We start from the raw sequence: 11245 nt of genomic DNA on the forward strand, positions 1-11245 counted from the left end.
TACGCATAACATGTGAATCATCAAAGGGTTATCTCATTATAATTCATAGCGACGGTTCGAGAATATATTTCAAATATCGTAACTATATCGTAACTATATCAAACTATATTTCAAATATCGTGACAATTGCAACAATCACCTTAGCATTTCATGACAATACAACTATGAACATATCCAATAAGGAGCAACAACACTATTTTATTATCATATCATAAGTTTAGGTTCAACTGAAATAAATTAATGCAATGAAAGTAATAAGTATAACTATAGGCACACAGACTCACATAAAAGACATTAGAACTCAGATGACATCCTACATGTGTGAACATTTAGACATACTCATTACTACCATCCATGTGTAAACATTTGAACATAATTATTATAAATATTCATGCGAGTATATTAGAACAATCAAGTTAACATTTAACGCCACCAACTTTACCAAGATATGACAATATAGTTTTATATTTATATATATCCGACCACTATACAAATATAATGAACACACCAGAGATATTATAACATGCCAAGCATAAAATATGCAAACAACTGGACTCGTATAAAATATTTCACCCTCGATTAAGAATCAAATTAAGCTATTCAATTTCACTCATACTATCATGCCAACAATGTTATAAACTAAACTTTAATTTTTTTTATCACTAGTTAAGATACATAACCAATGAATATGTGTGCTACTATCATCATATAAGGACACTATAATTTCACATTAATAAGGCTCATGAAATAATCGAACAACTGCATGAAAACTCAACATAGCATTCACATTTTAAAAGTTATGATTCACGTTGTAACTTCCAAAAAAATCACGAATAAATAACCGTTCAACGAAAACTTGAGTTATATTACTTTTTATAACATACAGAGAGTTAATAATTCGTGAGAAAAAGAATGAGGTCCAAAGCTCAAGAATTCAATTTTTAAAGGATTTTACAACTCAGTTGGTCCAAACAAGTATGTGACAACAATTGGTCCGAAACTTGGGTCAGTTTGCAAAACTTACCATTTAATATAGAAACATTAAGAATTTTCGTGGCTTATCAATTTGAAAACATATGCGAATCTTCTGAACGATGGAGTTGGAATTATGCAAAAATTATTAATACAATTTAAATGAGGATTTTTACAAAATCGTTGGTCAAACCTCACTGCACAGGAACTTCCTGACCACAGCCCACTAAAATATTTATTACTCCTAATCCATATATCCTATAAGCATGAAACCAACGCCAAGTGAACACTAACTCACGAGGCTATCTCTCATAAAATTTTCATCCATAGGCAATAAACAGAAAATAAATGGCAGTAAGGTCAATTAAAGAGTAAAATCAAACAAAACGAGTTTCAGCACTAGGTCATTCTTTACTATGTTACAAGCTCTTATGAACATACTATGTATACTAACCCATCCCAACTTAAATCTCACACTTTGTACTTACGTAAACATCTATCCCATAGAATCCCTTCGCATCTCGATCTACTCCTTACATCTAAATCACGATTGCTATGACTAGAACAAGCAATTCAATAGTGTTTCTGATTACTATCACAATACTATACTAGCATGCCTTCGGGATCACATAACCGCATATCACTAGACATAATAGCACTATCAACACGTCATTCACATCCATCCAGATAAATATCATCAATTCGCAATTATTTTCACGCTCACGATTACCACAATCCAACACTTCATTGATTATCAATCTGAACACGAAAATTTATTTCTCATCTCCACAACATCATATGATCACGTCATCATTCATACAAAATACTTACCGTGACGTTGTCCTGCAGAATGGTTAGAATATATGGGTCTCAAGGTATACATCAACTCGATTATATCCAAGGTTTTCCTTCTAACTACCCCATTCACTCAATTTTCTCTCGGGTTACCTGGTTCAAAACAGAGAGGGCAAAAGAGCACGTATTAAGGGCGCCTTCTTAACCGCACCGTGAGCTCCTGGGAGTTTATTCCCTGGGGTTCATTTTATTTAGACACATCCTACGTTCATTGGGTTCATTGGTTTAGGCCTGAGGATCGTTCTCTCTGATACCACTTTGTAACACCCCGATTTATGAAGGAGCCTTTAGCAAGACATTCCCTAATAAACCGGACTGTTACCATCTCGGTTTCCCGAGGTAGTGAATAACAAATTAAACTCCAAGGCAAAATATATAATTACTTTAACTTAATTATTACAAAACCTCTTTTACATCAAATTATAAGGAACTAACATAAATGAAAGTGAAAGTCTTCTAAATGATGATCTAGCTACTAAGTCTTCGGATCCAGTGTCTCACGCCCATCAAGCTCCCATCCTATCTCATAAACCTGTCAAGCCCGCTCCCCAATATTTGGATCGTCACAGGTGTTCACGAATACACAGGGTCAACCACGAGGTTGAGTAGGGAATACAATGAAACAACAAAATATGATATGCATGCTCCTCCGTCACCTCCATCACCATCTCAACTCATATCTCATAACCCGGAACACCCAGCCATACCGATCCCCGGTAGACTATATATCGACCGTAGCCGATCCGCCACTCTTGTTGAGGACACCAGGGCAAGTCTGCAGAACCCGCCCGGGCCTTATCACAACATCATCTTCACCACACCACATCACCACAACATCCTCCATCTCCAATGCATATGAATGCTCAAAAGAAATTAATGCAACACAATATATATATCTTTGAACCGATCAATCATAAAATCATGCCGGTTACCAAATGTTGTGATAACATACTCAATACGATCAATTCAGTCAATCACCTTCCAAAGATATGAATCATAACGTAAATCAACAGCCACGAAGCAAGTCAACGTTCACAGTTTGGTCATACGAAACACAAACAAGTCAACACAATTCAACATCAACGATAATAAGTCAAGTGTATTTCCCTACCTTTTCGCAATCCAAGCACACACAAGCAATCACTTATGATCCTTCACTTATCCATCACCTACATAACATAATTATGTATAATTACCATCTACTCAGTCAATTAATCATGCACATAACCTAGACTCATCATAACTTAATAGGAATATCAATTTAAAGAACAAACACGACTTTTCCTGATTTTCCTGCTCATGGCAGACTCGGTATAAAATGAATAACTAATTCCAGAAAATTCGAATTGATGCAAGGCCAATTGAATTGGAACCCCATGAGTCTTAGCTACAATTTATATCTAACGTGTTTTTCTCCAATTCCAAACTTATCAAGGGTTTTCAGACTGATTTCCAAAAACTGACAGAAACCGTCGCATAAAAAGTATTGATTCATAAAACGAGTTTGACAAATGATTCTTAAGTAAAACCAACGCCTAACTCATCTAAACTCTTTAAATTAAATATATGCAAAAGACCCAGCACCAATTCAATATCTAAATTATGTTTTATAAGTAATCTTTCAGCCTCTACTGATTTGCGGACTTTTTAGATAGACGTTCACAAATAATTTCTTCAGGAAAAACTACACGGTGAAATGCTACCAATTTTCACAGGCATAAACTAGGCTTGGAATAAACATGAGTCTCTTCTTTAACGTTTTTCATCCCACGGCTTTAAGACAGGTAAAACACTCAAATAACACAGACCAACGAATCTGTAAATTGCTGTAACTATTCCATTCATTTATCTCATACAATTTATAATCAAAAACCCCCAAACCAATTCTAGGGTTACGAAAATTATCCCAATACTACTATAATTATGCTAATAATTGAATAAAGAGGTAATAGGATAGTCTACTTACGAAATAGGATGAGAATAGGCTGAGAAATCGCCTCGCAATTCCTCACGCGGCTCCCTTCACACACGGCTCCCTCTTCTCTCTTTTCTCTCTTTTCTCATGGTTAAAATGAATATGGTGATAGGGAGATTAGGGTTTGGTTAGATGGGTTATACATATAGGATAGGTGCTATTAAGACGATACGGGCCTAGCCTAGTTAGATTAATTAAAACCCGAGTCACATAATTACCCGAGTCACAAATACACTACACGACCCAGCTGGTAACTCGGCCTAATAAAATATCATATTAAAATACCGGGTATTACAGTCTACCCTCCTTAAAAGAAATTTCGTCCCGAAGTTTACCCTCTCTACCAACCAACGCAAACGAATTATGAAACGCATATACAAAAGTATGTAAGGCACCCACCAAATTGAATATTAAACGCAGTATTACATTCCACCCTCCTTAAAATAAACTTCGTCCCCGAAGTTTAGCCATAATGAAAACACATCATGTAACACTCCGAGATAACCCACACAACGCATAACCAATATAGCCAAACCGAGAAATCACACATGAAAGTATAAAGATTTTACAATCCTACCCTCCTTAAACATGGTTACGTCCCCGTAACCTTCATTATTATAACAAAAGTTCTCAAACTATCGCTAACAATCGAAAGAGTATAAAAGATTCACAACTCACGTTCAAGTTAACTAATCCCTACTAAAGACAATCAATATACCGGCTCTCTCAAGGAAGCTACAGTTACTGCTGCTACAGCACATCGCCACGGATCGGAGCAAAAGCCATGTTGAATAACTTAAGACATTTCAGTATTAATCTAAACACTCTTCATATCAATCAATACATGCAATAACATTCACAGGATCTGCTTGTCAATCTAATTTATACATTACTACTCAGGTCACAAAGATGAAGATGCTTAGGTGCTCACATATGGTTCATGTCAAATAGCATATTTTCCAAGAAATATTGGTCGAATGACGAATGACGAATGCACATTGATTGGCAAATTTTACAAGCTTATTGGTCGAGTCAATCAAGCGAGTAAACAGCGATATTGGAAAGTTAACATACAATACTATCATACATAAAATTTCATTCTTGGTGTTAAATATATTTAAACTGCACCCAACACCATGACATAAAAGATTAAATGTATTTAACTACACCAATTTTACAAATATTCATTACATATCATGCTAATATCAACATACCATGTTAACACACAACTCACTTAAATCACCACATTACATTTCCCGTTTTGACATTCGTAACTAACCACAACCCACTAATTCACTACATGAACGAACAACATGACTAAATTAACCCACTATTTGTGACTCTGTTCTAGCTTCATTCCCCCAGACTAGCAAATATCATGAAACCATACAACCAGACACTGGCTGGAAATCTCATTCCGAATTTATACTTACACGACAAATTTAACTTCATTTTCAAAACTTTTACTTTCATACTGGACGGTGAATAACTTTCTTAACATAAATCTTATAACAGAGCCGTCCATAGAATCCATTTGACTCAAAATCAGATAAACTTAACTCAATTCCTTCAAACAATACAAGCTTAGATGTCGACTCATATTTCGTAATTTACAGGTTCATCTTATTCATTTCAGTCCTATCTTTACTAATGAACGACTATTACCTCAACATCAGGATTTTAGTTGCACTTCTTTACTCAGTTATATTCACGGCTAACACGACTACATCATTTAATCGGAGACCTTTTAGATAGTACACATTCCCTGGTGACGTCTCAGCAAAGCATACGATTCGTACCATGATGTAAAGCAAGTAACTACAAATTAACTGTGTTCAATCAAAATTTTACCTCTTTATTACAGATCTATTTATCACGGGTTGCATGGTCACACAAAAGTATAAGTACCAACTCAATCACATGTTAAATTTTAAAACGATTTATCACGTCATAAGAACTAGACAAGAGTCTAACCATATAGTCAATATAAGAAGATTATTAGTTTAGGTCGGAGGCACATTATAAAATTCCCTGTTAAACTCCTTACGGAACCATCGATGTAAGCGTCATGAGTAATTAACTTAATAATGTAGAAGTCAAACAACTGAAATTACAATTGAGTATTAATGGTTATATGATTCACAATAACAACAAAATTACTTCCATATCACACATATGTTTAACATTTTAGCAACCATACCATTCAATTGTATCCATCAACTCAAAGATAATTCATTTTCAAAGCAAAATAAAAGATATCGCATAAACAACTTAAACATGTACATATACCATCATATAACTTGTAAAACATTATCTATGACAAAAGATTAGCAAGGTGAACAAGTTCTCTGGTTTGCATGGTTTGAACAAATAGGCAACTCGCGGCTCAATTAAACGTAACTATAACGACTATCATTTAAACATACTCATAACATGTGAATCATCAAAGGGTTATCTCATTATAATTCATAGCGACGGTTCGAGAATATATTTCAAATATCGTAACTATATCGTAACTATATCAAACTATATTTCAAATATCGTGATAATTGCAACAATCACCTTAGCATTTCATGACAATACAACTATGAACATATCCAATAAGGAGCAACAACACTATTTTATTATCATATCATAAGTTTAGGTTCAACTGAAATAAATTAATGCAATGAAAGTAATAAGTATAACTATAGGCACACAGACTTACATAAAAGACATTAGAACTCAGATGACATCCTACATGTGTGAACATTTAGACATACTCATTACTACCATCCATGTTTAAACATTTGAACATAATTATTATAAATATTCATGCGAGTATATTAGAACAATCAAGTTAACATTTAACGCCACCAACTTTACCAAGATATGACAATATAGTTTTATATTTATATATATCCGACCACTATACAAATATAATGAACACACCAGAGATATTATAACATGCCAAGCATAAAATATGCAAACAACTGGACTCGTATAAAATATTTCACCCTCGATTAAGAATCAAATTAAGCTATTCAATTTCACTCATACTATCATGCCAACAATGTTATAAACTAAACTTTAATTTTTTTTATCACTAGTTAAGATACATAACCAATGAATATGTGTGCTACTATCATCATATAAGGACACTATAATTTCACATTAATAAGGCTTGTTAGGCCCAAAATATGGATATGGGCTGACTTGGGGCAGCAGGCCTGGGAGCGCCGCGGGATGCAGGATACCAGGGAGCCAGGGTGCCAGCCTCAGCGAGTAACGCAGGAAGTGGGCTTTGATCCACACGGACGAAGCTAGTGAGGGTCCAATAGCTTGCGAGATCCGAAGAAAGGAGAGACCTACCCATTGTTAAATTAGGAGTAACTTGGAGAAGAAGGAAGAAACCCTAGCTCCTCGACCTCCCCTATATAAGGAACACCCATGCAAAGAAGAAGGATCATCGAAACATACACGAATTACTCTTTAGCATTCATAGCAAGCATAAGAACTGTATTTCCTCTCGAATTATAGTAAAAATATTGGTGGGATTCCGTCTCCCCCCGCGGTTGTTTCCCACATTGGGTTTTCCGCGTCACCAAAATTGCTTGTGTTCATTGCATTCATCGTTCAAACAGAATAACATACGACGCTCACATAAATCGCAATATTGACCTAGCGCTAAGACCACTTTAACCCTAAATTGGTAGAAATTTACCAAAACAGTTTGGCGCCCACCGTGGGGCATAGTGGTCGTCTTCGTTAGTCAATCTACCCAACAATCAAAACATGTCCGGACACAAAGAAACAACCTCAGGCAACACCGGCGGCGCACCAGAGCACACAGTGCGCCCCTTCAGCAGAAGAAAGACAAATACCATCTCCTCAAAGAAGAAGCAGCAAAGACGTACAACCGGGTAAAATCACCATCGCCGCTCGGATACAAGCGACCAAGCAAAGTCGAGTTCCCCGGCCCGCAAAGCAAGCCCATCCTCGGGAAAAGCTCGGACCAAAGATCCAGATTCGCCCGGGGGACAACAGGAGTCCCACAATCGAAAGGGAGCGCAACCCAGGCGGCAGAATCAGGCACCTCCGAGTCCTACCAAAGATCATGATAAGCGGGTTGGACACATTAGCCGTAACCATCGGACTATGCGAACGAGAATAGGAGCATGAGAACCCGGATGGAGGAGGACAACAACCTCCTCCGAGCACGGATCAACGAATTAAGGAACCGGGCCGCTAGTCCATTTCCCCGAGATGCAAGAAGACAGATTTGGAAGGCCGTCAGAAAGTAGGGATCGAAGGCGGACACGGGTATTACCACGCGAAGTAGCACTCAGTCGGATATGGAAGGAACACCACGGCCACGAGGAGGCCTGGTCCCAACAGACTAGGGGCACTAACACCGATGAGGAACCGTGCACCGGGAACCTACACCCACATCGGGCGCGGCGGCAGACCGCGAAAAGCAGGCCCTGGCTGCGGTCCCAATAACCAGGATGCTAGCTACAAATCAAGGCGAATATACCTGGGAAGACACTCCGGTGGCAGCAACATCGCAGCACGTCAGCGTAAATCCCGAACGACGGAACTTCGTACAAGGAGCGGGACACCGGCCACGGGAGCATCGGCGACCCTCCGGAGAGAGACATACATAAATGCCAGCACCGTGAACTACGAAGCCTCCTCGGGAGGGTCCCCGGTATGCCTCGCCTATGGAGATGGTCGCACCGTAGAAAGCTACGCCGATTCACCGTTTACCGACGATATAGCCACGGTGGCCTTACCAAAAGGATTTAGCGTCCCAACAATGACTCTTTTTGATGGAACCACGGACCCTCGCGATCACATCACCAATTCAAGCGTAAGATGATGGTCACTACGGCCACGGGAGCCTCAAAAGAGGCATGTATGTGTAAGGGATTTGGTTCAACCCTAACCGGAGCAGCATTACAATGGTTCGTCGGTCTGCCTAATGGCACCATATCATCATTCGCTGACTTGGTCAACGCTTTCAACCAACAGTTCTCCAGCAGCCGCAGGACACCCAAGCAGCCAAGTGACCTGTACAGGATCGTTCAGGAGATAGGGGAATCAATCAAGGACTACGTCACCAGGTTCAACGCAGAAAAAGTCTCAATACGAGGCTGCGATATGTCCACTGCTATCAACGCCTTCAGGCAGGGCCTGGATAAGGAGTCAAACCTCTACAAAGAATTAACTATGTATCCTTGTGAGAGATTCGAGGAAGTTCAACAGAGAGCTACTGCAGCGTTAAGATTGGAAGAAGATATAAGCGTAAAGGGTACAAAGAGCTTCGACAAGACAAGGTGAAATTCGCACTTAAAAGAGGGATGACGAGAATTAAGCCATACAGCAGGCCTAATATCAGCAGGGTAGCAGAAAAAGCTCAGCAAATTGACGATTCTCCACACCCTCCTAAGCTATCTGAATACGGATTCAACACGGGAATGGAAGGGCTGTTGAAAGCGCTCAGAAATCTGGGTGACCAGGTGAGATGGCCAAAGCCACCCACTCAGGATAGGCCAAACGACGACAGAGACAGCAGTAAGAGGTGTGAATGGCACCAAGACATAGGGCATAGGACCGAAGATTGCTACAAATTACGGAGGGAGGTGAAGTTCCAGGTACGCAAAGGAAATTTGGACCATTTTGTTATCACGTGGGAGCAAGCAGACGAAGGGAAGAAGAAATCGTACTTCCTTCTGCTCCACCCGTATGCACGAAGATTATTAACGTGATAACAGGCGGATCCGAGCTAGCAGGATTGACATATTCCGCCGCGAATAGGAAAGCCACCGGAAGCAAAGGAAGTCATCCGAAACCTCGTACGAGTAAGCCGAGCAATTTACCCCCAAGAACTTTCGATGAAACCGACATGGAAAGCGGCGCGTAACAAAGATGACGATGCCTTGACCATAACATTATCCATTGGCAATTGCACTGTACGGAAAGCATTGGTAGATACAGGGAGCTCTGTGAACCTTATCATGCTCGAAACCCTCAAAACCATGGGTTTCGATAAAGAGAACCTGATAAAGAAATCTGTGCCACTGGTGGGATTTAGTGGAGAGACTGCGCATTCAATAGGTGAGATAACCATCCCAACATATATTGAAGGAGTTAACAAATTAGTAAGATACCTAATCATCGAAGGCCCAACCACCTACAACGTGATACTGGGGAGACCGTGGTTGCATCAGATGAAGGCAGTACCTTCAACATATCATCAGTGTCTCAAGTTCCCAACCCCATGGGGCACAGTTACGGTAAAAGGAGACCAAGAGGAATCCAGAAACTGCTATACCCAAGCCCTCAAAGCCACAACCAAGCTCCCCTCATAGCAATTACAGGACCGGGGCACCTCGACAGAATACAAGGAACCTCCCTCGGAAGAGTTGGACCAGATACACCTGGATGAGGAGCACCCGGATAGAACAGTGTTGATTGGGGCCACCGCAAAGTGAAGAACCGCGCAACCAACTGATTCAATTTCTCAAGAGCAACATGGATTGCTTCGCCTGGTCCAACAATGATATGGTGGGCATAGACCCATCCGTTATTTCACATAAATTAAGCGTAAACCCAAGCTGCACCCCAGTACAGCAGAAAAGAAGAAAATTCGCGGCAGAAAGAAATGAAGTCATCAATAAAGAAGTGGACAGTCTCCTGGCAGCAGATAAAATTAGAGAAGTCAGTTACCCTGAGTGGCTCTCTAACGTAGTAGTGGTACCCAAAAAGAACGGTAAGTGGAGGGTATGCGTAGACTTCACAGATCTAAACAAAGCTTGTCCCAAGGATCCCTTCCCACTACCGCATATCGACGCAATGGTGGACGCTACTGCGGGACATGAGGTACTCACTTTCCTCGATGCCTGGAGCGGTTACAATCAAATCAAGATGCATCCACAAGATTAGGAAAAGACAGCATTCATGTCGGAGAGGGGCATATATTGTTACAAGGTCATGCCCTTCGGCCTTAAGAACTCAACATAGCATTCACATTTTAAAAGTTATGATTCACGTTGTAACTTCCAAAAAAAATCACGAATAAATAACCGTTCAACGAAAACTTGAGTTATATTACTTTTTATAACATACAGAGAGTTAATAATTCGTGAGAAAAAGAATGAGGTCCAAAGCTCAAGAATTCAATTTTTAAAGGATTTTACAACTCAGTTGGTCCAAACAAGTATGTGACAGCAATTGGTCCGAAACTTGGGTCAGTTTGCAAAACTTACCATTTAATATAGAAACATTAAGAATTTTCGTGGCTTATCAATTTGAAAACATATGCGAATCTTCTGAACGATGGAGTTGGAATTATGCAAAAATTATTAATACAATTTAAATGAGGATTTTTACAAAATCGTTGGTCGAAACCTCACTGCACAGGAACTTCCTGACCACAGCCCACTAAAATATTTATTACTC

The 11245-nt window shown here is 39.4% G+C and overlaps 1 protein-coding gene across 1 annotated transcript; it reads left to right on the plus strand.

Annotated features, from left to right (window-relative positions):
* The first annotated feature begins 9678 nt into the window (after positions 1 to 9678).
* LOC141618330 (uncharacterized) lies at positions 9679 to 10155 on the plus strand. Its single transcript, XM_074435432.1, has one exon. The coding sequence runs from the start codon at positions 9679 to 9681 to the stop codon at positions 10153 to 10155; it is 477 nt and encodes a 158-aa protein (XP_074291533.1).
* Positions 10156 to 11245: the final 1090 nt, after the last annotated feature.

The sequence above is a fragment of the Silene latifolia genome, chromosome X (genome assembly GCF_048544455.1).
Source record: "Silene latifolia isolate original U9 population chromosome X, ASM4854445v1, whole genome shotgun sequence".
Classification (NCBI taxonomy): Eukaryota; Viridiplantae; Streptophyta; class Magnoliopsida; order Caryophyllales; family Caryophyllaceae; genus Silene; species Silene latifolia.